Here is a 27179-nt window from a genome sequence, read left to right on the forward strand (position 1 = left end):
GAGAGGTCTGCTTAGTGTGTGTGTGTGTGTGTGTGTGTGTGTAAGGGGGGGGGGGGGGTTATTTGTTGATAAAATCGGGTCAGAAAGGAGTCTGGAAGAATTTTAAGACTCACTGTTTATTGAACTTTCCTAGGAGAACATTTTTTCAAACAAAGAAGACACTCACTACAAAAAAACTTATTTCCCAAACTTTCGGAACCAACTATACCACCTCTGAACAAACAGAACATCTATAGCTCTATCGTTGCCAATAAAGAACTGAAATGCAGTTTGAGGTGTGGACATAGAACAAAGGTGGGTATTTCTGATCAAAAACATAAAGTGGATTCAAACAGAATAAAAATGAAACTTAAAAAAAACTATCTTTCTGAATAAAAAAACATTACATTTCACATTGATTTGTTGCAATTTCCATGATTGTTTTGATTCTGCAGACATTTCCCTCTTTCCCCTACCCATCTATTATAGCCACTACATTAGAGTGTAACTCTGTCCTTGCAAACAGAGTGTGTTAGAGAGTCGTTTCAAATTAGTGCTCCTTATGAGGCTTTGGTTAGTGGTGGTCTACTTGAGTGCATTCAATGTAAAGCTGTTTCTAATGTTATGGCCCACATGTAAGTAAACCATGCATGTACCAAACCACTAACCGTGTATTCAAATGATGAACCATTATCTATATTGGTCTCTGTGCTGGTCGTTATCATCCAGGCGATCACGACTACCACCATGACGATCTCGCCTGTCATCAAGGCGATCGCGACTTCCACCATGGCGATCACGGTGATCATCAAGTCGATCGCGACTGCCACCATTGCGATCGCGAGGATCGTTGAGGCGATCGCGAGGATCGTTGAGGCGATCGCGACTGCCGCTGTGGCGATCACCGTGATCGTCGAGGCGATCACGACTACCACGGTACTGATCACGCTGATCAGCGAGGCGATCACGACTGCCACGGTTCCGGTCACTGCCCTTGTCATCCTGTCTTCCTTTACCACCCTCATAACTGTGTTGGTCATCCTCAACCTTACGTCCAGATGTTCCTCTCTCTTCTTTGTAATCATTTTGATGAGGAACCGCTTTCTCTTCATGCTGGTTGACCTCGTCAGTGTACTTATCGGTCAGGTTGTTGGGTTTGTCCCCGTCCTGCTCTCTCTCTTTGGGAGTTTCTGAATCATGGAACTCAACTGCTTCAGGAGACCTAGAAACAGCGAGTGAATACCGGGGCAGAAAGCAACAAATTCATGCCTAAGCTTATGCCATAATAGTTGTTTGAGAGAGGGGAAAGTAACACAAACATATACCGTACATACCCCTCAGCATACTTGTCTTGTTTCTTCTTTTTGTAGCAGCAGCAGTAGAAAATAACCCCCAAACATACGACACCTGCAAGGACTCCTACGATGATACCTGCAGTAGCCCCAATGTTCATGCTAGCTGTTAGGGAAAAGAAATAAAGTCAAATTAAGCAAATCGATGTCACTTCCATTCTTATTCTGTCTGGTTGAACCAGGTAAATCATAGGTACTCACGGGGCATCACAGCTAAGGTAAAGTTACAGCTGGCAGAACCAAGTCGATTAGCTGATGTGCAAATGTAGTACCCAGACGTCTCGTGCGAAACGTTGACGAAAGACAGAAGTCCATTCTCTGCAACATAACGAGTATTTCACATAACCAGAATAGAAGTAAATGCTACACATGGAAGGATATGATACATACTCTCAGTGGCCTTTGGTGGAAACTCTCTCGGGGCATGTTGGACACTGAAGGCCCTCCATTCATAATCAGGTTTTGGCATTCCTATCTCAGACACACAGGTGAGGTTGATGTTGTTCCCATACTCTGCAGTTCCCTGTAACTTGCAGATGGGCGTAGAGGGGGGGTCTGCCAAGGAAAACACAGAATGTGCACAGAAATTACACAAGACAATTCCAAACATACAGTATATGAGACAAAACCTAGTATTGATATGACATCGTTGTGTACTCAGCATCACTAAAACTATCAGCAATGAAGCAAAGCTGTCAGGAAGGTTAGATAAACATGTACTTTCATGAATGCTTTTCAACCGAAATTGCACACAGAAACTTGTGAGTAACAAGTGTGTGTGTGAACAGCGTGTAATAAACCACACCCAACTGCGGATGCACAAACTCGAGCTACCACAGGGGGGCAGGTTTTTAGACTTTGTCTCTGTGAGGGAGATGTTTGGAGATACTTTTTCAAGGCCAGTCAAATGCAAACATGGTACTGGGTTATAAAGCCTCTGGTGCGGATATCCTGTTCTGATTTTTATGTTCAGAAATATAGAACTAGAAGGGTCTTATATAGCACTTTTCACAAGGACAGGTCAACATATATAACACATTTGTGAAGTTACAAATAATGAAGGTCTTTCTTATGTCTGGATTATTGCACTGGACACTATGCACATCTAAGGTTGCTCCTGTCAGAGAAATAAGCTATTTGAAATGATCCGGTTTCTGTTGAAGATTGAAGTCATCTAGTAAGCAGGAGGACTCCATAAAAACAGGAAGCTGTTTGGGGGATATCCTGGTTCAGAGTACAGGACGTGTGCCAGTGTCTGTCTATAATGATTTTAATTTCTGCAGAGATTTCTGCAGCAATGAATTAAATCAGTAACAAAGCAGCTTTGTTGTTTGGTTTGGTTTTTGGCCTATTAAATTAATCATGCTTCTCCTTTATCATTTGATTTTGCCCAAAAGGGCTGTTAATATATAAATACAAGAAAAGGTCAGAAAGGTTAAATAAACACAACCAATGACGTGGGTTACTTCTCACCTAGGACCATGAGGGAAGTGGTGGCAGTTGTTGTTCCCTCATCATCGTTGGGGATCAAGATTGTGCACTGGTAAATGCGGTTGTCATTCACAGTCACCTTGGTTAGACGGAGTGAGCTCTCTCTTTTGTCAACATCAACAGACAAAGAGGCTCTGCCTTCGTAAGCCGGTGCAATATCCACCTGTCTCTCAGAAAAGTAAGTGGCCACAGTTTCCTATTGGGATATAAAAACGTACATGAAAAAGACGTTTTAGAAATACAGTCTAAAAAATATCATACTGATCATCAGCATCATTATGAATCAAATGCAAAATATTTTATAAAGGTTTGAATAAGCCTACTGAATGAAATCTAGAGTCTCTCCTCTGATTTGCTACCTGTTAATATGTACTTTTGATTTGCATTAACACTGTACCAAGGCCATAACTCTACCTGTTCTGTCAATTACAACACATAGGTTCTATATTGTAATTGTGAGGGTTAAGATCTGCCCAGTGAAGCATTATGTACTCTGTAGGCTGTGAATGATTACTCTACAATAACTTTCCTGTTAAAAGTGTGACTTTGCAAAGCCTTCCTTTGAACATATTTTATTTCTTATACAACTTCAGAATGTATTTTGAAAAAAGAAGATATAAAAAAATTATTCTTAACATATTTTTTTAACATTTCATCACAATGTACCTGTGAGATGTTATAGTCACAACAAAATATTATACGCAGTGTTGTGCATTTTGCCTTGGCAACCCCTTACGTCAAACTTTAAACATTTAAACTCTAACCGTTCCAGTGTTGGGCTCGATAGCTTCCGCAACCCATGTGATGACCATCAAACTGATTTCCGGTTTGGCTGGGGTGAACAAACACGTCAGGGTTATATCTCCTCCACTATTAACTTCATAGTTTTTCACAGGAATAGAAACCTGCAAGCTTCCACAGCAGGGCAGAACTGAAATTGGAAAAAATTAACAGAGAAAGCGAAATCATCATTTTCCAATCAACATTTCATGATTGTCATATGTTCGTTATCTTTTGGCCATCTGCTTGTATAAGGTGTTGCTGGGAAACAAAAAAAAAGGCCTTAACAGCTAAATTCAGTTTAATTCAGTTATTCACACACCCTCAAAAGTGAAAGGCAACTCCTCTTCCGGGGTAAATGCAGGATTAATCATTAACACCAGTGAGAATATAAGAAAGGTGTGGTAGTAGTTTTTCAAAAATGAGAAAGAATCCAAGCATAAGCCTACCTGTTAGGATCCAAAATAGTTTTTGGAAACCAAGCTGATGGTCTTTGGTCATTATTGACACCGAAGGAAAGCATCCAGATGTTAAAAAAGCAGATATGAGGGTGACGCTGTCTGCCCCAGATCAAGAGCCCGCCTAACCTTCACAGAGAACTCACAGGTATGGTTGACTTTTCCAGGTAATAAGTCAACAACCAGTGGCTCACGTGGTAACAGAAAGCCAATCATTGATCACATAGGCCTGATTACACCTACCTGTTACAATGAGGGAAGGTTTACAACTAACAGACAGTTTTAAACCTGACAGACCGACAAACAGACAGATAGATAGATAGACAGACAGACAGACAGACAGACAGACGGACAGATGTCAAGTCAAAAGTGCCTTTTATCCCTTTCAGTGACTTAACTGAGTTTATACTGTGATCAGTTGTATATATACTTGGTGTTGTGCACAATTTGACCAGCAGGTTGCAGTATTGGACTAACAATAAAGATTTGAATTAAATTCAAACCTTTTTTGGTCTTTATATCAATCATAGTATCTTCCACATAAAAGGAGATTTCATGTATTTCAATCCAAATGTTTTATTTTTTAATTCCAGCTAAGACATGGAGTGTGTCAGGAGAAACAATGCAATGCTGGAAACAAAATATTTTGTGCACAAAGGCAGTTTTTCAAGTGAATCTGAGATAGCGTGGAAAATGTAAATCATAACCAAAACAGTGTGAGAGTTGCTCCCCTTCAATAACCATGTTTGGCATGGCAAATAATGATAGGGTGTGTGACTTTGTTCACTCCTACCATAGGCACCAATACAAGAAAACCACACCATGTACTGTAAAATCAACAAATACTAATTTTCACACCACACTTACATAAACGTATAATGGATTCCTTTAGGAAACAGGTGTCACCATGTCACTGCATATTATTATTATTATTCTGATGCAATACTGAGACTTCAGATGAGACTCAGAATAGTGACGCTGATGTAAAATAGGAAGAAAAGGTAAATTGTTTGACTTGGATGAAGATCAGACCATGTTTGTCCATAATTCAACAAATTCCAAATTGTTCACAAAAATGTTCTTGCCACTGTAATATGCAAGATAGCCCATCTGTACATCATTACACACACTCACACAAAGGGTTGACGAAAACGAGACACAATTAATTTAAGAATCCCAAATGAAAACCATTAGTTTGTTATTTAATCTGTACGCAGGGTGAATGAATTAGGGAAGGTAATGTAATCTAGTGATCTAGTGGAGGTGAATGGGAAGAAATGCACAAAGGAAGTGACCAGAATAAAAGGAACTATCCCTCCACTTATACTGACATATTAGAGACGTGAAGTTTGGCTCCCCTGGCCAGCCTGAGGTCACCGTCAGTTGGTGTTTTCGGATGGTTTCAGTATCTGCTTTCATCCATACAAAACATTAAAGTGCCTGTGATGACAGATAATAAATAAGCCCCTGAATGGCACCAAATAAAAGTAACAAAACTCCCATTACATCAACACAAAACATGCCAAGGCACAACGGACTAAAAACTAATGATGATACTACTTTTGTAAACGGGCAGCCTTTTGTCATGAATAAAGACTCCTTTTAACGAGTTTAAGGAATATTTAATCTTTTAATGTACGTTTAACAGCACCGACATGATTAAACTTTCATGCCCTCTTCTTTGTCCCAAGTGTTTCAAAACCATCGCGTAGGAAAATCTGGATGATTATTTAAGTATGTAAATGAAGCCGGGGCTCAACTAACTACACCTCAAACACACTCAAGCCTGTACTTGAGTGTGTGTCGACCTGGAGAATGTGTGTGTGTTGGTCTCTGTGTGTGTGGGTGTGTGTGTTATTGCGTGTGTGCGTCTGTGTGTGTGGGGCGTGTGTGTGTGTGTGTGTGTACCTCGGGGCTGGGATTTCGGGTTAAATATTCAAAATGGCGGACGGAGGAGCAGCGAGTCAAGATGAGAGTTCAGGACCAGGTAATGATTACAGCATTTTACATATTCATACTCATATTCAAACTCTTACTCGCAATTTATGGTGAATGGTAAAGAGATAAAACGGGGAGTAATTAGTGAGATAGGCTGATATCCAGCGTCGTAGTAGTTTATACCGAGCTGGCCAACTGTAATTTGACAGAGGAAACGAGCTATTGCGGTGCGACGGCAATTTACAGAGAAACATGCCTCCCCCCTTTGTGTGATTAGACGGTTGTACGCCGCTACATATTCATACCTCTGTCGACAAATACAATTTAGCATATTTTATTAGTAATCGCCGACGTGACTCTGGCCGTTATGTGACATATTTAGACATTTCACTAAGGCGGTTTGATTGAAAATGAGGATGCTAGCGGGGCTAACGTTAGCTCGGCTGCTAACGCTGGGCAGGTCGGCTTTGTGTGTGTTGATGCACACAGCGGCGGTGTTGAAGCTTTTGGAAGAGCTTTGCATATTCATTTTGCCAAGCTGGGCAGTGACTGTGCTTGTTTCTTTACAACGGCATTTGTTGTGGGGGGCAAATTTAGGAAAATGTAGGAACGCGTATGGCGGTGGTGAAGTAGAAAGTAGGGGTCGTTGTGCTTGAGCTCGACGTGATTTTATAGCAGTGCTTTTTTTCCTCCAGTCTTTTGTGCTCGGTGCGGGGCAGCTCTGTAGCTCCATGACTCCGGCGCACTGTTGTGTTATTCATGCGGGCCTGGCCGAACCACTGTGCGGCATTCAGCGTGTGTATCAAGATTACGGCGGCGAGTAATGGAGGTTGAGCCTCGCTGCTCGCAGTGAAAACATGTTGTCGGAACACTTCACGGTTTCTGTACGGAGAACGGTCGTAAAGTAAAGTTTTGCTTCGCCTATTCAAATCTATCAGACGGTTGTTACGCGGCTAACTAAACGTGTAAAGTGAAGGCAGTTAGCCGTTAGCAGTGTATGGTGGTATTAGAAATGACGTATCTTTGCTTCGCAGCAGTTTTTTCAAATTAATTTACAGTTCGGGGTACTTTTTTGAAACGTTCCAATAATTCCAGCGGTAGTCGGTCTGTCTCCATGCTTGTCCTTGTTCCCGCTCTAATTAGTCCACTGTATCTGCAAAGTTTCACTGCTATTTGGGTGAAGAATTCAGAATACTTGGTTAATGGGCTGTTAACCTAAGCTGTGCTGAATACAAAGCTCATACCTGTGTGAGTGTGTGTGTCTCCCCCACAGGCACAGGGAGGGGGACTGAGGCCCACTTCCGGAAGGCCACAATAATAACAGACATGGCATTCTTTGCTATTCACTCTGCTGGTTTCATAGCTGGGCAAGACACAGCTTGACGATGCTTCCCCCTCCATGTGCTTTAGGCTCTCATGGTTGTTTAACAGGAATCAAAGAGAGAATTTAGAGAACACTGGTTGTATGTTTAGGGTTTGATGCGTTTTAGAGGTTTAAATAGTGTTGCTGAAGTTTCTAAATGGCAGGGGAGGTGTGTTTACTTCTTGGTATGCCTCTGTGGTGGATCGGGTGTAGCGCCTAATGGGGTTTGATCTTAATGTTTTTATTTGGTGAGGTTTATGGCTGTGGGCTGTCAGGACGCATACCTTTGCATTCAAAGCACCACATAGGAGCAGGACTTGTTGGTTCAGTTTTTCGCTTGGCTGATTTTCAGCTTAATACTTTGACAGATACTGATGACAATGGGTGGGTTCTTTGTGAATCAGCATATAATTCCATACATAAAATGGATTGTTATAGTTGAGAATCAAAAGATATACTTCTAAATGCTAATGGAATATATCGCCTGACATAACAGTGGTATTGCCTATTAGACAATTCTATGATATCTGACGCACTGTAGTAGTAATCATGCACAATACACCAGGACACCTGTAAAAAAACATGTGACTCTTTTTCCATGAAATGTCAAAAAGTTTTATGTCAACCTCCGTTTTTTAAAAACACAAAACAACATCATGCTCAGTGATTCATGTGACGTTGGATAGAACATCCAGGATCTATCAAGACTTAAAAAGTCCAAAAAAGTGTTCACTGTGAATGGCAACTGGCGATTTACTACCCCGAGTTACATATAGCACAAATGAAGAATTATTCTGTCTTCATCACATTTGGGCTACTTCTCTCATTTAATCAGCTTTCCAGTCCCACCCTCATTCCTTCCTTGTAGTTCCATCATGAATATTCATTGCTGTAAACACAGTTGTCATGAATAATGCATCACTTGCAGTAATAGATTCAGGACATGGCATCTCAAAGTACTGTGTAGGTCTCCATGAAGGCTCTAGTCAGACATGCTTTTTTCAAAATTAAGGAATAAAATCAAACTAATGAGAGCAGTATAGTGTGACATGAAAAAGCAATGGCTTGATTCCTGGTGGAGCTAAAACAATGCAAAGCACAAATCCCTTGTTATGACAATGGCAAGGTGAGGCATTTCTTGAGCTGAAAGATCAACCTGTGTCTGTCACAAAAACTAAAAACAGGTTGTTTTTTTTGTGGCCAATACCTATGGTGACGTGTTGATAGTGAAGTAGAATGTAGGTACAGAAAATAAATCTACAAAACAAGGGTTACACATGACATTATCAACCCATAGTTGCCCTGTTGTCACTTATGCTTAACTTGCATGTCTGCTATTATTAAGTTAACTATTAAGTGTCCAGTGGCTGTTTGAGACAAATAAAATCCCACTGTATTACTGTGTGTACTGTTTACATTTCCGTTTGTCCAGTCATTGTCCATCAACTTATCCTGCATCCAGGCTCATTATAATGCAACCGTTTCTTCTCTCTGTTGTCACTGTGTGAGTTGGACAACATTTGTCTGAAGTACTCAGCTTAAATACTGTCGAAAACATTGACGTTTCTTGCGGTTGCACACGAAATCGGGAGTCTTCAAGTTGCCTCCCACCAAAGTTGTTGCCATACACACTGATACTTCCTGCTGGAAAAATCTAATTGACATAATAGTGATTTGTGCATCTGTGCTCCATCTCATATTGAACCTCTGATCACATTAACAGCTCTGCAGTATTCAGCCAGCCGTCCCATATTACGCTGCTAATGAATTACCTATTCAAAATTCTCAACACAGGATATTTGTATAGTGCATTGTTCCACAGCAGAGTTTTGAACCAGCCCACTGAGCCAAATAAAAGTTAATGTTTTGAAATACACTGCTGATAGCTGCCATTACATTCTCTTGTGCTTTGGCGGTTGGGGTTGGTTGATAAAGAGTTTAAATATGGGTATTTGTCCATATTAACTATGGAGCTGCACTGTGAGTTTGTGCCTTTTTCCAAATATTTTAGGGAGGGGGGTTACATTAAATATGCTTTTTCTTTATCAACACTTCAATAATTACCATAATAGTGTTACTTCCGCTGCAACAAAGATTGCTGCAACCCAAGAGCTGTATGTTGTAAGTGCACTTGTTTTGCAGCACAAAACTTAAAACCTTCCAATGCAGTAATGATTGTACTTTTCAGATGATTCCGTACGGCTTCCCTTAGTTGTTTCCAGCTGCAGTCGGTGTTTTCTGGCTCCTAACCAGTTCGTTTTGACCAATGCTTATTAAGTTTACGCTTGTCAAGTTGCTTGATTTCTATCTATTCACAACAATAATTTTCTCAAAAGAGGAACCACCCAAAATAAGGGTAAGGGTGCCTCTTAAATTCGGTTACTGACCTTTTAGTCGAGTTGACGGCAGCATTATTGGTCTAATATTACTTGGCATATAGCCTTCTGCCTTGTGTGACGAGTGTGCCATTGTGTTTCCAAGCGTGTGTCTGATGCCAATAAGTTCAGTCGCAGCAAACCGCCTTTTACTCTCCAGACACGTTAAAGTCGTGACTTAAGCAGCCCAGCATCAGGGCGCCGCAGTGCATTCAATTAAACTGCCGCTGAACTCATTCAGGGGAAGATTTTGCCGTCCTAACTTATTATTTAACAGTTTAATAAATAACCCCTCTTGCTTTCTTATATGACTGAACTTGGCAGGAGATGATTGTTGAAGAGGTCAAACAGACTGGAGTATAATCTGATCCATGGCTGCTACAGTTCATGGGGATGACCTCTTCTAGATCTTTCACGCTGGTGTGCGATCTGTATGTCCTGCAGTAGTCATCTTGGTAAACAGTTGGCTGAAGAACAGTGATCTCCTGTTTGCATTTCGGTGGCAGGAGCTTAATGCTTCTTTGATCCTGTTTATTTTGGTCACCTTGTGTGTAAATGCTTTTTGGCCAGGCAGTGGGATAAGTGAAGACGCTGATCAGAGCTTTAGCCAGTGGGAGTTTGTTTGTCTTCCTTTCCCCTGCAGACCTCAGCGCAGACACACACATGTGCATTGAGTGCCCATGTTGCACATAGTTGTTACTCTGCTACAGTGACACTCTATAGTAAAATGCATTTTTAAAAGGATCTTGAACGAAATAGTAATGGAATGTAAATCTAATCTAAATATGCTAATCTCAAAACACTTCATAAACATAGACCGCAATAGCCCACCACCCACTCAGTAGTTTTTCACTGTGGAATGCTTTAGCCACTGGGGGTCTCGCAGTAATGACAGGCTTGTGTTGGATTAATGTGGAGTTATTTATTTCCGATTGAGCGAGCCCCCCTCCCACTCATACCCCAAACTCTCCCCTCTATTTCGTTTCCATGACTCCTAGAGGTGCTCCGAACTAGCAGTCTTAGACATTCTATTAATGCCAGTCCGCCTTGCTAACACGCTCAGACCACCGCCGACAGGCCTCACAATGCATTCTGGGAAATCTTCAGCCCCTTACCTGCTCTTAGCTAATTACTTTTATGCCGTGCACTCACACAATAATTGGTCTTGTGCTGCTGCTTCCCCTCCCTCGGCTGCACCAAGTGCTGCTTTGAGCACTTTTTTTCCCAATGTGTCGTCCTTATTCCCCTGTTTTTTATCGTCCTCCAAAAGCCATCCAATTAATATGCTAATGAGCTGATAAATATTTATAGGGCTTTAAATTATGCAGAAAGCTTTCAGAGCCTGGTGTGAAATGCGTCGCTCGCAGGACTTCAAAGCCTTGCATTGCTAACGAGGAAGGGGCAGATTTGCATACGGCTTTAATCAGCTGAATACTGATTATGCTTCATTATAGAGTTGGAGGGGGAGCAGAGTTGGAGGAGGCTGCCAGCTGCACTTGTCGATGTTTCATTCCAGCAGGAGAGGGAGAGGGTGAACTTTTTCAGAAGTACTGACAATCTTGGCACACGAGGCAGAGAGAGAGAGAGAGAGAGAGAGAGAGAGAGAGAGAGAAAGGGGGAGAAAGAAAAGGGAGAGTGAGTGCAAAGTGGGCACTGTAAAGGAGAGGCAGAGCTATAAGAAAGCAGTGAGGGAAGGAGAGCTGTTTGCCTAAACCCGACGGCTCTCCCAGTGTGCGTAACCCAGTGTTGCTCAGTGAACCGTGTGGTGGACAGTGCCGCTGTGTCTGCGTGTCGCTGTGGTCGCATTGGACTCTGCTCACTGACCAGTGGAGGGTGAGGAGAGGGAGGAGTGAGAGGAGGAACAGAGTGCCGGCACCCAGTCTGTGGGTTGGACCCGCACGGTAAATTTTCCCTGATTAGGTTTTTGCACCATGCTGGAGAATCCAGGTGGAGCAGGAGTGGGTGAGTTATTGGCTGAGTTTTGTTGTTGCTTAGCATGCTGGTGTGAAAAGAGGCTAATGTGGCCCATTTGACATCAAAATGGAATTTCTAAGAATGATTTCTATTCGTGTATCCTGTGTGATGCCACACATCGCTCATCTTTGACACCTTGTTTCAAAGCGTGGTTCAAGTTGTGTAAACCCCGGGTGTGACAATAATCGTCATAGTGTTGACTGCGTTTACACGAGCAAGGTTGAGTCACACTATCACAGATATAAAGACCAATGTCATTAATGTCACTGTAGTATTATGGGAACTGGGCAAGAGAAGTTCGAAGCACTCCGAAAACCACAGAGAAAGCACTGTGGTGTTTTTCCTGATGACAGGTGTGATGGTTTCTGACTGTCTTGTGTCTGTGTGGTTCTTCCAGATTCTAAAATGAATAATCAGTCAGAAACTACTAAATGTGCAATGGAAAGTGGTGACGGGAACACCGGTGAGTGATCTCCAGCATATTTCTGTTTTTTCCTGAGCCAGGGTGAAATCAGGATATGCAGGGTTTTGACTTATTCAACAGGTTTTAAAATTCACGACCTGAAATTGACGCCTTTGCCGAGCAGAAGCTTTGTGCCATCGACTCCCATTTGAAAATTAAAAAGAAGGCAGCAGGATATTGCAAAGTCTTTGTTCTATTAAGTGTTTATCCAACAGATCAGTTTCCCCCACTTGTGCCTATTGAATATCACACTAATTTGCATCGGTCCAGTGATTCTGTAATATAAATTATTGAGCATCATTGAACAGGCTCATTCCTATTGTCTAATGATGAATAATACAAATGGTAATGATGCAAATTTGTTTATAATCATCTGCTGTTAATATATAAGTCTTTAACGGGTCACCAGCCAGTATTCATGCTCCGCTCTAATCACGTGGGATCATCTCTACCTATGCTGTCAATTTTGAAAATATCCTTTTCTCAAGATTTTCCTTCATCTCTCAGGTATTGGGGAATAATACTTTTTAGTGCACTTCAAATTGTGTTGCCGTGGGCTCCTTCTGTTGCCTTCCCCCATTTCTGTGCTTAACAAAACCCGTGGAGCCGTAAAAACAGCCAAAGTCCTTCCCCACCTCTACCTGAATACAAACACGTCTCTACATGGTGGCTGCAGGGTCTGTAATTAATTGTATTTCTGTCCGCAGGAATCCAAACCAATGGCTTGGACTTTCAGAGGCATACGGTGTCGACCACAAGTGCAATCACTAATGCACACGCACAAGCCCTTCTCCAACAGGTAAGACACATGGACATGACCACAGCAGGACACACTTGTCTTTATGCTTCTCTGACAGGAACTGAGATGTACAATTATTTCCTCTGGCCCCACACGCAGTTAAGCTGCATGCTGTAGTTTGATTGGTTAACAGTGAGATGAGGTTTGAAGTTTGTAGGTGTGCTGTCGTGCACTCATACAAGTACAAGCAAAAAGAGTTCATTTAAATGAGCCAGGCTCTCTCGGTGTCGCCTGGCAACAAGGCAGATTAATCAACCCTGTATGCTAATTAGCTGCTCTGCGGTTGCTCGGAAACAGATGGCCGAGAATATGCAAATCTATGCAGAATTTACATGCACTGCATAACAGTTATTTTAATTAGCATCTCCACTCTCCCCTCCTCTCCCTCTACTTCCCTTGTCTCTGAAGGCTGCAGTACATTTTTAAATACCAATTTTCTAACTTGCTTTTTAATTCATATGCCTGCTCAAAGACTAAAGTCTCACTCTCCGAGTGTAGCCCAGAAACCACTAATACTAAGGTTTGTCATTATTTGCATTCAGGCTTTGTTTTCATCAAAAAATACAAAATGAAATCAAGAGCCTCATTTGACTGGGCCAAGTTTATACTAGCAACATGCCCAGTTATGCCTCTGGGATGGTTTCCTCTAAACCCCCCTTTTTGCTTCACCTCCACTAGTCTAAGTTGGAAGACTCGAGTGCTCTTCCGACCTCCGTCCAGCAGAGCGTATTGCCTCAAACCCAGCTAATGTTGGCCGGGGGACAGATTGCTGGAGTAAGTGCTGTGTTGCCTCATTGTTTTGAGTTGAGTCCTCCTCGCCATGTGTCTCAGCAGCATCATCCCTGGGTGAAAACCCGGGTGCTGAATTGACAGCTTGCCCTGTCAGTGGCTAAGGCTGTCCTCGTCTTCCTGTTTGCCTTTTCATCCCGCCGTTTGTCAGGCTATGCCCAAATTCTCCCATAATAGAAGACCTGCAGGGAAATGTTTGGACATAGCCTTGGTTTGCCTGTATGCTCACTGTCAAGGCAAACCACTGTCACACTGGCTACATTTCATATCTGTGTTCTTCATGTACAGCTGAGCTCATATAGGAGTTGAGACGACAGGGATTACTCTGGTGTTATGTTGGAATGTTTATCATGCATGTAAATGTAAGTTTGAACAACATCAACATGCTCATTTGCTCTTGTGCCTGGCTCAGTCGCATGAGTCTTCTCTCCCATTTTCTTGTCTTGAGCTCATTCTAGTGTTGCCACGATAACCTACATCGCTACTGACGTGAAATATTTATTCCACATAGAATTTCATAAACAGCCTGTTCTTTGACCTAATGTATTCTGGAAGATGGCAATATCACTCCACCATGCATAAGGGTGTATGTAGTGCATATGCATTGGAATAGGAAGCATTGCCTCATGTGGTATCTAGCTGCTACCACTCCAGTACAAAAGGGGTATTGTGAATTTTTGGGGTGTTTGTTTCCCGAGACACTTTTACTCAGAGTAATATACAGGCATTGCTGCAGACAGCGTTCATTTTTGCGATTCCTCTGTAGAGACAATTTCTGAATGAAAACTGTTGAGCATTGCAGATATTGAAGATGGCAACTTGGAGTCGTGACAACACTATCTCATCCAATCTTCACGGTGATGCTTAAGATGAACATAAACTACATAAACATCCCTTACTCTGTGTTTGTATCTTTACCCTCTCTTCTGTTTCGTGTGTCTGTTGGCTCTCCAGTTGACCCTAACCCCTGCACAGCAGCAGCTGTTGATCCAGCAGGCCCAAGCTCAGCTCCTTGCTGCAGCCGTGCAGCACTCAGCCAACCAGCAGAGCAACACCACTGGGGCTAACATCTCCGCCTCTGCAGCAACGCCCATAACCCAGCTGCCCTTGTCACAGCCCATCCAGATCACCTCAGTAGGTCATACACAAGGTTGCCAGCAAGTCCTGATGGAAATATGCAAAGCTATGCATTACATGAATGCAAAGTTTTAAAAGCTCAAATTTATGCTGTTTTTAATGTTTTATTTCAATGACAAAATAGGCCTTCCATATTTCATTCCAATTAGCATTCAAACATCTTTTAAAATGAAATTATTTATTTATCATTTAAAATTCAATTATGTGGTCTTAAAATGTATTATGGTTAAATTCCCAACTGATATTTATTATAATTACACATCTGATGGAAAATACAACATTTTCTTTTATAGTCACAATGTACCATTTCAGGCAAAGCTTTGATTACACTCTACAACTTTATATGATTTATTGTAATATATCAGCTTACTAGTGGCGGGAATGGTCTGAGTCACAATGCTGTGGCGATGTAATCCATCTTGTTATACAGTATATATGTCTTATTTCTATATGATGGTAGTTAAAAGTTTCCTTTTCGTTGCAGCTACAGCAACAGAATCTCAGTCTGCCCCAGTTTGTCCTGGTGCAGCCTGGCCACCCGATTGCAACACAACTTCAGCCCACTCAGTTCATCATCTCACAGACACCGCAAGGCCAACAGAGTATGTACTGTTTCTACACACGCTACACAGTGAATGGTTTACATGCAAAGGACTGTATGTTCCAGGTTGTTGGGTTTCCTGTTGTGAAACTTTTCCTTCCCTTGTCTTCCTCTCCCGGCCTCCTTTCACTGTCTAGGCCTTTTGCAAGCCCAGAGTCTTCTAACTCAACTACCTCAAAGCCAAGCTAACCTCCTGCCGACTCAACCAAGCATCACCCTCGCACCTCAGGTTAGTAATGATAATGTTTCAGTCAATGCTGCCAGTGTTTATTCCTGTATTTTGATGCATATTTGAGAGTTTTAATCTTGATTTCTTTCCTGTTTTAATGAATCTTTCCCTACATTTGTACTGCTAAATCTTAATCACACTTTGTATTCTCTCCTGCAGCCTGCAACTCCAACCCGCACAACCGCAGCCACACCTATCCAATCCCTGCCCCATAGTCAAACACCACCCAAACGGTTGGACACCCCCACTCTAGAGGAGCCTAGTGATCTGGAGGAGTTGGAGCAGTTTGCCAAGACCTTCAAACAGAGACGTATCAAACTGGGCTTCACACAGGTCTGTATAAAAATGAACAAATTCCATTGTCATCAGGGCGGCCTATATTTGTTACAGTTAGATAATTACCTGTCTGTATGTTTCCCTTTCCCTCATCAGGGCGACGTTGGCCTTGCCATGGGCAAGCTGTATGGAAACGACTTCAGCCAGACTACCATCTCTCGCTTTGAGGCCTTGAATCTGAGCTTTAAGAATATGTGCAAACTTAAGCCATTGCTGGAGAAGTGGCTCAATGATGCAGGTTTGTCCCTGAACCCACGCGAATGATTGATAATGAAGACACTTTGAGGGCTCTATGCACAGGTTCATTCATTTTCCCCACACCTATACTTGTCTTGTGTTCTGGGGTGGGTGGGCATGCTCTGTGTATCCTTACATTACCCTGTCTTTACCTCGCTCCCCTTGCCTTGTGTTCATGCTGTTTGTGCAGAGAATCTGACATCTGACCAGGCTCTGTCCAGCCCCAGTGCCCTGGGCTCCGCTGGCATGGGAATAGAGGGCATCAACCGCCGACGGAAGAAGAGGACCAGTATTGAGACCAACATCCGAGTGGCCTTAGAAAAGAGCTTTCTGGAGGTAAGCAAGTAACTCTTTGGAGTAGCGCAGTCTAGTTACTCAGTGCCTGATTTTATTACATTTTCTACACACACTGAGCCATAGAACGGACCATGTTCATTATATGGATGTGGAGGTAGTAAATGAAGCCGTCTATCCTGTGCTGAAAGGGAATCTCTGGCTTCTTTGCCCCCTTAAAGCAGAACCAAAAACCTACCTCTGAAGAGATCACCATGATTGCTGACCAGCTCAACATGGAGAAGGAGGTGATCCGGGTCTGGTTCTGTAATCGGCGGCAAAAAGAGAAGAGGATCAACCCTCCCAGCAGTGGTCACATTGTGGGATGCAGTACCCCCATCAAGCCCATGTTCACCCCCAGTAGCCCTTTGGTAAGGATGGACTCACTCACGCATGATGTGTCCTTTACAACTGTTGCACAGGTGTGAAGATAAAAAAAAATACAGAATATTTGTGGCTGTTTTTTGGCACGAGTAAGTCAAATTGTTCTTCTGCAAAATACTATGTGTTAAGGTTTATGCATTATGTATTTGGGCCGTTCCTATGGAGGACTGCAAAAATCTGGGAGAAAGGAATGGAGATTTATTCAAAAGCATGGTGGAACTCATCCGCTATTGCTGGTTTTTCAGACGGCACCTTTTTTTTTATGCCTGGGAGAAGCAGGTGTTAACCTTGCGGTGGTCTTTGAAGAAGAAGATTTCATCACACAGAGAAAAAAGGAGAGAGAAAGGAAGAGATCACTTAACACTGGTCCTAGGCAGCACAGTGGCACAGTGTGAAGGTCCTGGCCTTGAAGCTGTGGACTTTGCATGTTCTCTCTGTCTGGCACCATTAAAACCGTGCCTGTTGGGCTGATTCCTCCTGCTACTGCCCTTAACCAAGTCAGACAGCTATAGATCTGGAGTTGGTCCCCAGGTTCTTCACTATGGCTGCCCACCGTTATTCATAGTTTGAATAGGTTATGATATTACTTTAGATAAAAATAAATTGCTCTTTCCTCACTCACCCCTCTCCCATTCATTAATTAATTCAGGAACTTAACAGTTGATTGCAATCCTGCATTATGTGGATGCAGCAAATCATAAATTAATCACATATTCATTTTTAATCGATTTGAATGCTGTGATCTTGTTTTCTTGTGCTGGAATTACAAGTTGCAATTAACGCTGGGTTTAGTAAATATGTGCCTTTTATATCTTTGCATAACGTACGTGAATTGTCAGTTAAGCTGTTATATATATTTTTATCTTTTGGTGGCAGCATTCACAAACAGAATATGACACACAGTCATGTGTTTTGTGTTTTTATTTTGTCACACAGGTGGCCAGTACAGCAAGCCTTGTAAGCAGTCCCACCATTAATACACCCACCACTCTGACTGTTAGCCCAGTGATGCCTCTCACCAGCACCAGCGTGGCCACGATGTCTTTCACAGGTGTGTTTGTGTATGTGAGTGGATGTGTTTGTGTGTGTATGTACATTTTTGTATTACGCAGGATCAGAGAATTTGAGATTTACCCCTATCTTCTCTATTTAACCCAATTTCCCTACCCATCGCTCAAAGGCACGACCGCCGGACTCACAAACACAGCATCGGTCATCTCTACGGCACCTATGGTTACCATGGCAACCAGCTCTCCATCTCTAAGCCCGTCACCAAGTACTATTAAGTCCGAGACTGCAGACACTAGCAAAGCTGGCACCCACTTGCACACCGTGGTCACCCAGGCCCCAAATTCCTTAGCCAATTTAGGGAGTCAGGTGATGGTGGCAGCGCCAGGGCTGTCTGCAGCATTACAGAGTGCAGCCCAGTTACCCACCAGTGCTAGCTTTGCTGCCATGGCTGCTGCAGCTGGGCTCAATCCAGGATTGATGGCTTCTTCCCAGTTCACCCCAGGGTTAGTATTGGCCATGCCCAGGTAATTAATCATTACTTTCACTCAGTGCTCAGGGGACCGTTCTATTGATGTACCTAATTATGTCTGTCTGTGTCTTTTGACTGTCTTTGCATATTTGTGCCTGTCTGCAGGGGGGCTTTACTCAGTTTGGGTCCTGGTGGCCTTGGCAGTGCACTGGGCCCTGCCCTAATGAGCAACAGCACCCTGGCCACCATCCAAGGTTTGTTTTATTTCCATTATTATACATTCAAATCTTGCAGATATTTTCTAGCCAGGGATAATGCATTATTCAAGTTGTGCAGGACACACATGGTATGGAGTACCACATTTAACTTATTAGGGAATAGATCAGTGACTGAATGAATACATAATACCATTACTTCTCAAATGTAATACTTACTTCATACTTAAAAGTGAATTGTTTTTACCTCAGTTGAGGAGAACCTGGCCATTTGATAGGTCATTTTAGAGACATACTTTTATTTCTAAAAAAGAACTTCTCATCATTGGCAATCATCATTTATAATTTTTAGTACATTGTTCCTTTTTCCTATGTTTACTTCTGTACATCCAGCCAGAATAGATACTAAGCAGTGGAGATCAGTGGTGAAGACATTTCAGCATTCACTTAGCTGTTCTGCCTGTGCTGTATTCAAATCTCATATGCATGTGGCTTTAGATAAAAGTGTCCAAGTGTTGGAACTGGACAGATATTCCACCTTGCAGAGTGGGACAGATCCACCCACTGTGAAAATAAGAACATGATTGAGAAGCATGTTCAATCACGTCCACAATACAACACTTTCATACCTCTCTCTGCTGATGAACAAGTCACAGCTTATTATGAAGCATCATAAACAGTAGCTGAGAGACATCCGATCCAAAAGGTGTTTATCTTCTCACTTCCTTCCTTTCGATGTACAGCCCAGCCTATGAGCAGTATGACACCAGTATTTCTTTTAATATTCCTCCCCCGCAGGAGGAAGACTCTGTTCTTTCTTAAAATATGAGTGGGGCCATTTACATACAGGCACAACATGTGATATCTCAATATAGTCGAAACTTGTCATGGTCCATTATGCAAATACATGCTGATTATACGAACTCTGTAACCTGAGGCAGAGGAGACATGAAAAGTTGGCGCCTGTGTTAACCAGTTTTATGATCAGAATGAGTGGGTGGGGGCATTTTGTTATAAAATGTCAAACTGTATTTCAACCATCAGATTTTTTTCCCCTTCTAACTTTTCTTGTTCTCCCTCAGCAGCTCTGGCTTCAAGCGGCACAATCCCCATCACTTCTCTAGACGGGAGTAACCTGCTGTTTGCCAACACGGGTGGCAACACGCCCAACCTGGTGACCACGCCCCTCTTCCTGAACCCCCAGAACCTGTCGCTGCTCACCAGCAACCCCGTCAGCCTGGTGCAGGCCGGGCCGGGGGGCCTGCAGCTCACCACCGACGCCCATCATCACCATCATCAAGTCACCACCGCGGCCGCCGTGCCTGTGCAGGCCACGACCATTACCACTGCCTCCAAGGCCCAGTGAAGCCAGTCGGGCTGCGTCCCAAATGACGCCCTATTTCTTATGTCGTGCACTACTGTTATCACACCATGTAGGGAATAGGGACGTTGTTGAACATAGGCTTTGTGCTTCACTAACCACCCTACATTCTTTCTATTTTCTTCTTTCATTATTTAATCATTTTTGCTGCCATCCAAAAGAAAACGGCCTCTGAGGAGGTTAGGCTCGACTTTTCTTTTGTAGTTTGTTCACTTTTCTCCTCCGCTCATGATTCCTGGATATTTCTCATAGTGTCACGAACAGTAGGCAGATGGACACTGTTGCTGGCCTGCTGCTCCTTATGAAACTTGACAAGCGTCCAGGAAGAAAATAACCATCTGGCTGTTTGTTTTTTCACTTCACATTTTGTATATATATCCTATTTCCAGGTCAGATATCCTATGAAAAACTTCTAACCAAAAATTTTAGGATTTCGCTTATGTTGTTCAAACTAAACTGATTTACTACCAATTTTACAATATTTATCATCACTAACGGGGACACGTCTGTCTCCCCCATCAATACTGAGCTCTTTGGACCGGCCTTGGCATTACTGTGTGTCAAGGTTATACTTCAAAGATCTTTTTTTCTTTAACTCAACTGTCTGTTTTTGTTTTTTTTAACATAGTCAGAACTTTGTAATTCTAATATTGAGTTAAGAGTTAACTATCAATTTTTAATCGTGGTTATAAGGCTTTAAAAACAAGTAATAAGTGGCCGATATAAAGGTTATCATTGCTTTAAGGGTCAGAGGGACCAGGTGTGTCTCTCTGGGCCTCTCTTTCTGGAAACACTGAGTTTTACATTTTGCAGCAGTGGCAGAGCAGCCACAGAGCTTTTGTATGTAATGAGTCTAGGTCAAGGACCATAGACACTGATGACTGAAAACACTTGGAGAGCTTTAAAACGCAGACGTGCCGTCCTGCGTCCGATGTAAGGGTGATGCGTCTCGGATCGTGAATTAGTGGAAAAATGTACATTATGGTTGTATTCAGAGGAAGAATAAGTCTGCATGTGTTCTCTACAAGCTCAGGCAGGTGCTGAGTTCAGTGACCACACGATCCACGCGGCGCCGTGGGTGACTGGCCTGCTTGGGGAAGTGTAGTGGGAGTGTCGTGGTCACCATGCTGACTGTATGGTGGCATTGGCTAGATGGGTTGATGTTGTTTTCTTTTTTGAAATAGAAGTACCGTCGTATCTACTTGTGCACAGTATCTGTACCAAAAAACTGGATTGATAAGCTGCAGTCTGCCTGGTTTGGGAGAAATGAAATTCTTTGTGTCTGCAGTGATTTGACTGGCTTACTTCAAGATATACCAAAAATATTTGTTAAAACAATTGCTGTGTGTAGTCGGTGTAGCTAGTTAGTCTAGTCGATATATTTATGAGTACAAGAATCTGTCATTGTCAGCAAAATATAGAAATGCAATATTTTGATGATCATTTTCCAAAGATAACCTTATGTTTTAATTTGATCAAGTGTCTCATCGCTCAGCTTTTCATTGGCAGCACAACTGACCAAAAAGCAGGATAGGTGCATTCGGGGCATGAGAAGGTAGTTTCCCCTCATGCGACTTAGCTGTGTGACTTGGTTCCCTCACTCGGGGCCCTGAACGCCTCGTCCTGTCTTTCTCGTTGTTTTTCTCGGCCATTTGATGGCTTTGATTGTGTTCCTTAATAATAATAATAATACGTTTGGCCTTTTTGGTAGCAGTTTTGAACTATTCTGAAGCATCTGGGAAAGATTCTGTTATTTGTTTTGGTTTTGTACTAATATTCAGCCATAAAACAACAGCTTCAACCAAAGTGGTTTTCCTCAGTAGTTGCTGTGTCTCGGTGAGCACACAAGTTGCTGTTCATATGATCACTGCTCTCCACCTGGCTGGCGTTATTTGAGTCTACTTATGTCTGTCGATAACCAATTCATCGGTGATTTGGTGCTCCTGGACAAAGGCCCCAGTACACATCATACAAAGTCAGACCCAAAGACGCCAGAGGTCCAGTCAGGCGTTCTAGACGTTCTAGACGCAGTGCTTCAGGCATCTTTCTGTGTCCCCTTGCTGTGATTTGTCCAATTAGTAACGTCTTTTTGTCTCTCCCTTGCGGTGCCAGGGGGCAGAGCTCGACTTGTTTTTGGTTCCTTTACAACCTCACCTGCTGTTGTAGGAACACATCTAAACTGTGTTTGTGGAATTAACAGAGAAAAATCCTCCCATCTTCCTAGCGTAAGAGAGCAAACACACCATCTCCTTCTCTCCTTTGCCTTCATATCTCAAAGTAATCTACAACCACTGCCAACTCCCCTCTCTGTTGACTTTAAACCTCTTCGCCACCTTAACTTAACAGGTGACTCATAATCACCTCGCGTGGCATAGCTATCTTCTGTGGTCATGGCTGGTTTGAAGTGTGCTGGGGCCTTACGGATCACAGAAACTTTAGCTTTAACAACTTGCTGCAAAGCTGCTGGTAGAGTTGAGCTGTTGCGAGGCCTGCATGCTTTCCTATAGCTTTATGACTACATCCTGTGAAATTCAGGTTTTGTGGTTTAAACCCTCTTTAACGGGAGGTTTCAAATTTGTAAATGCATAGAACTGATCATCAGCTAGAAGACTCCTCCTCTTCCTCATGGTGCCACCTTTCGAACCAGCATAGTACAAAAAAACAATATGCTGTTTCCCCAAAAATCAGTTTGTTTCTGCCAAGTGATCTCACACGACTTTGGGCTAAGTGGCGTCGCCTGCGGCCCGCTTCCACGTAAGCCGCCCCGTACTCCGTACATCCCCACAGAAGCGGCATCGCGCTGCTGCTTCCAAAGTAACCAAATTAACCTCTGCGATGATTAAATCACGGAGGATGTAAGCAGCCAAGCTTGTCCACGTTACCCTCTTGTGTATTTCTTTTTTTGTTGTGGAATTATTTTTCACTGAATATACCTCAGCAGCACTTAAACATAAGGTTCACTATTAGAGATTTCTGTGTGTAGAAAAGTGTAGAATGTACTGTCTGGCTTGCCATTACAAAGTTTATACTGATGAACCGTACATAGGAACCATACATAAAAGGACAACCTACTACTGCTATTTTCTAGTACTACTATTTATGGGGTATTTCCAGGTTTGAATATTATTTTGAAATCCTTCTTGCCAAAGTAATAGCCTTTCTCTCTGCAGCCGGGCGCTCGTCCGGCTGCTCGTGTCGCCGGCGTCCCCCGTCTTTGAGGCCGCCGCCGGGCTGGAGGACTCGGCCCCGTTTCAGTGCTGTCTGTAGTTGCGTACGAGCGGAGAACTCGCGAGATGAACCAGTAGCCGTCGGCTCCATAGGATGTTACTGAGATATTTATCTGAGGAAAGACTTATGAATTAGAGAAGCGACCTTTTCTTAATTCTATACATATAAATATATATATATAAACACGTGTAAGATATTCATATTTTATATTTGAACCAGTATGTTATCAAGACTGAATGTAGTGTTTATCATGCTTATACTCAAAAAATCTCCCCTAAATCTTCCATTTTATTATCGCAGAATAGTAATTTTTGAAAACTGTCGAGACCAAAAAAATAAACAAATCTCAGATGACGCCTCAGCGCCCCTGCTGTGTGCGGGCGGGGTCTTCCTAGCAGGGGGGGCGGGGCCAGACATGCCCCTCCCCCCGGGCAGACGCGTCCTGTGGTTGGTAGGTAAACGGAGAACTGAAGCATCTGATCGTAATCTTTTGAATAGTTTTTGTTTGTTTTGGGTTGAGTCGTTGTGGACTTGATTTGCTGTGCTGTCTTTAACAATCATTTGATTTTTTTTTTTTTTTTTAAATTTTTCTATGATTACTTTATGCCTTTACTTGTTGTGTTTAGTGTAAGAGGGCGCGATCACTGGCTTTCTTAGTTTTTGACAAAGAAGATTAACATTATCATTTATGCCTTATTGTTACATAGAAGACATGAGCATTGTAGCATTGGTGGTGTGTGTGCGTGAGTGTGTGTGTGTGAGAGAGAGAGGGGCGAGGCTTCCTCTCTGGCTTGGTGTCGAGCTCACCTAGTGCATTGTTCTCACTGAAACAGTCCGGTGTACTTTGGGCATTTTTGCTGTGTGCTGTTGTGGCATGATAACGTCGCTACCTATGTTTTGTAGGTGTGACTCCCGACAGGTGGCTGATACCTGTGAGAAAAGCTTTACTAATAATTCCAGCAGGTGGTGTGTGTGTGTGCGAGTGTGTGTGTGTGTTAAACAGAATAGGGAGGGCAGTCTGCAAACCATCACGGTGCATTTCCCCTCCCTGCCCCTTGCCCCCATCATCAAGAAGGTGTGAGATTTCTATAAAAAATGAGAGTTCAGTTTTGTTTTTGAATAGTGAGGACGCTCTACTGATTAACTGAAGCCTCTTCGCGACTTATTGGCCAAGACAGTTTTTGCTTTGTTATGGTTTATGGCCCCTGATTCCTCCGCACTCGTATCAGTTTGTCCTCAGCCTCAGATCTCCTGGGCTCTGGATTCTGCTTTAAAGCTTTGGCTTCAGTAGGGGATCCTTGTTTTTGCTCCCATGGATCAGACGTGCACCAGTTTCAGTATGTTGGCCCCGCCACACTGGTTGTGCTGGTTTTGAACCCATCGATAGAGGAAGTGTGTGTGTGGAGCACCAGTAAGGCAAGAGGAGCTGTTGTATACCTCATTTCTAACTCAAGACTGAGTGAAACTTGCTTTAATCTACTTAACAAATAATAAGAAACAAATAAAAACAATAAAAAAAGACAACAAAAAAATACAAAAACTGTCATTGGAGAAGCCTTTCACAGCTGAGGGGCTGTGCTCAAAGCCACCACAAGGGGGAGACAGGATCCATACCAGCGCTCATGAATGTCTGCTTTTCTTTCGCCGATGGGTGCCCTTATGCTGCACACGGGTGCATTTCAGCAATCGATAGGTGTGATTTCTTGTAACTTAACTTAAAATTTTTGGTGTATTTCTTTCTTTCTTTTCTTATAATGTACTGTTTTATGTTAAAGATCGACCCCTCTGAGAAGATATACTCTGGTTGTCCCAGGCGATGGCCGTGTATTCTTAGATTCTGCTTTTTGAGTTTGACAATCCTGTTTTCTTGGCCTCTCTGACGCTGTGCTGGTATGAACCTGTCTCTCGCTCACGCCTCACGCCTCCTCCTCGCTCTCGCTTTATCCCCTCCTCCCCTGCGGTAACAACATTAACCAAAGACTTAAATAGTGATTGTATATGTAACTACCACCATCTCACCTGTGCCGCCCCCGCCCCCCCGCCTCACTGCTCAGCGTCTCACACACACACACTCCCTTTTTTTTTTGCATGCGAATGTGTCCCCCTCCCACCCCCTACGAAGAATCTTACTGAACCTGCCGGTGCGATGACGTCAGTGCCTGTGGGCGGGGCCGAGCGGGGTGGTGGGGGCGGGGCTTCTCCAACGGACACCTAAATGAACCAATCGGGTGGTAGCTGGGTGATGTTTGTTAATACACACTGAGGGTTGAATCCTGTGCACACTGTACATGCTCAGGACTCCATGTCTGTCTGTCTGTCTGTCTCGAGCGCTGTTGCTAGGGTCTACTTGCCCCCCCCCCCCCTCTGGAGGACTGTGGTGAAAAATGCTGTCCCTGTCCCCGCCCCTGCCACAGTGCGTCTCGCCTCTCGTCTCGCCTGTTACTCTGCTGTCCTCGGGGACACGGACGCCTCGTCTCAAGGAGTACACGTCCCTCTAACTGCCCCTCCCCCCCTTTGTCCCTCTCCTGTCTGTCTATGCTCTGTCCTCTCACTACAGACTCTGATCAGCTGTGACACTATGCATCATGGTCCGTCACTCTGCATGGACTGTGTCCCCCTGGCTCAGATCTCTGGCCGGCGGGCGTCGGTGACACTTTGTTTAACGCTTTATTCCCCGTGAGGTCGTCGGCTCTCACAGCTCTATCCCAAAGCAAAAAAAAAATCCAAATATTTAACTTTTGACAAATGCAGATACCAAAGATGATCTCTCTGTGTCCTGTGTCTCTTGTCTCTTCTCTGTCCTCTCTCCTCTTCACCCTGCAGCATGTGTATTAAGAGACAAACCCAGCACTGGCTTTAGTCCTAGCCTCAGTAATTCCAAAGCTTAGATGTATATTTTGGTATATTTCTGAGAAGAAGAAGAAAAAAAACTCCTACGTGGAAACATTTGTGTTCAACTTCTGGTTTGTTGTTTCTCTTTTTTCTGTCACAGCATGGAACTAATTGCAGAACTGTCTTATCTTGGTAGGTTTATGATATAGTATTTTTGTATGTTTTGGGTGTTTTCATGTGTGTGTGTGTGTGTGTGTGATATCAGTTCACAGCCCAAGTGACCATCGTCTTTTGGACAAAATAGTGAGAAAGGGGGGAAAACGCTAACCGTGTACATATGACTTCTTTTTGAGTAAATCCTTGAAATGCATTCTGTCAAAACATTTCTTACTCTGGTGTTTGGAGGCTTTGGGCTGATCTAAAGGAATGTGTCCCCTGTTCCCCCTCCCCCCCTTTTCTGATTCTGCAGTTTATGATGAAATAGACTTTTGTGGACCTGGAGGACTCGCACTGTAAAGAGTCCCAGGTTCAGTTCTGGACTCTTTAAACACTGCTCAACCCGACACTGAGGGACTCTGATCTCTGCTCTGATCCGACTACAAACCACCGCCTCCACTCACGGGCGGCTTAGAAACTGACAGATTGTGTAGGAATTTTAAGTATGTGAATCAGAATACATAGTAGATTTTGATGCATTTGTCTGCTGTATTTTTGTTTGTTTTGTTTTTATACACAAAGATAATCTTTTACTGTAAACTGTACAGTTCTTTTGTTGTAAACATCATTAAACCATTTTCCAAGTGTTTTGACAGTTTTGTGTGTTTGTTTGTCTCTTTTTCCTGGGATTTTGTGTACAGATATCATTTACAAATATGGGTATCACAAGAAGAAGTCACAGATCCAACCAACACGTACATGTAAAAAGAAACCATAACTCACTCCTCAGGACGGTGAGGGACGGTGACATGATGTGTCAGGATGGATGAAGAACAATGCTTCTGCACAAATCCTTTGGTAACATGTTT

At 43.0% G+C, this 27179-nt stretch overlaps 2 protein-coding genes across 12 annotated transcripts; one reads left to right on the top strand and one right to left on the bottom strand.

Annotated features, from left to right (window-relative positions):
- Positions 1 to 97: 97 nt before the first annotated feature.
- LOC143007709 (cell surface A33 antigen-like) lies at positions 98 to 4198 on the bottom strand. Its single transcript, XM_076159158.1, has 7 exons — positions 4052 to 4198; positions 3587 to 3753; positions 2805 to 3018; positions 1722 to 1886; positions 1533 to 1649; positions 1314 to 1437; positions 98 to 1201 (listed from the first exon to the last, which is right to left on the bottom strand). Exons 1-7 carry the CDS (start codon positions 4101 to 4103, stop codon positions 670 to 672), a joined length of 1371 nt encoding a protein of 456 aa, XP_076015273.1. The 5' UTR covers positions 4104 to 4198; the 3' UTR covers positions 98 to 669.
- Positions 4199 to 5979: 1781 nt separating this feature from the next.
- pou2f1b (POU class 2 homeobox 1b) lies at positions 5980 to 26957 on the top strand. Of its 11 annotated transcripts, none has more exons than XM_076159052.1 (14): positions 5985 to 6047; positions 12108 to 12173; positions 12881 to 12971; positions 14706 to 14895; positions 15383 to 15500; positions 15637 to 15728; positions 15888 to 16061; positions 16161 to 16302; positions 16492 to 16637; positions 16817 to 17005; positions 17955 to 18069; positions 18199 to 18553; positions 18664 to 18752; positions 19796 to 26957. In XM_076159052.1, exons 1-14 carry the CDS (start codon positions 6002 to 6004, stop codon positions 20077 to 20079), a joined length of 2097 nt encoding a protein of 698 aa, XP_076015167.1. In that variant the 5' UTR covers positions 5985 to 6001; the 3' UTR covers positions 20080 to 26957. The 11 variants fall into 11 exon arrangements, with proteins under 11 accessions (XP_076015174.1, XP_076015172.1, XP_076015171.1 ...); XM_076159055.1 differs by having other exon boundaries at positions 18199 to 18532; positions 19799 to 26957; XM_076159049.1 differs by having other exon boundaries at positions 16161 to 16301; positions 16482 to 16637.
- Positions 26958 to 27179: the final 222 nt, after the last annotated feature.

The sequence above is a fragment of the Genypterus blacodes genome, unplaced genomic scaffold (assembly GCF_046128005.1).
Source record: "Genypterus blacodes isolate CSIRO-AG114 ecotype Tasmania unplaced genomic scaffold, CSIRO-AGI_Gbla_v1 ptg000093l_1, whole genome shotgun sequence".
NCBI classification, from domain to species: Eukaryota; Metazoa; Chordata; class Actinopteri; order Ophidiiformes; family Ophidiidae; genus Genypterus; species Genypterus blacodes.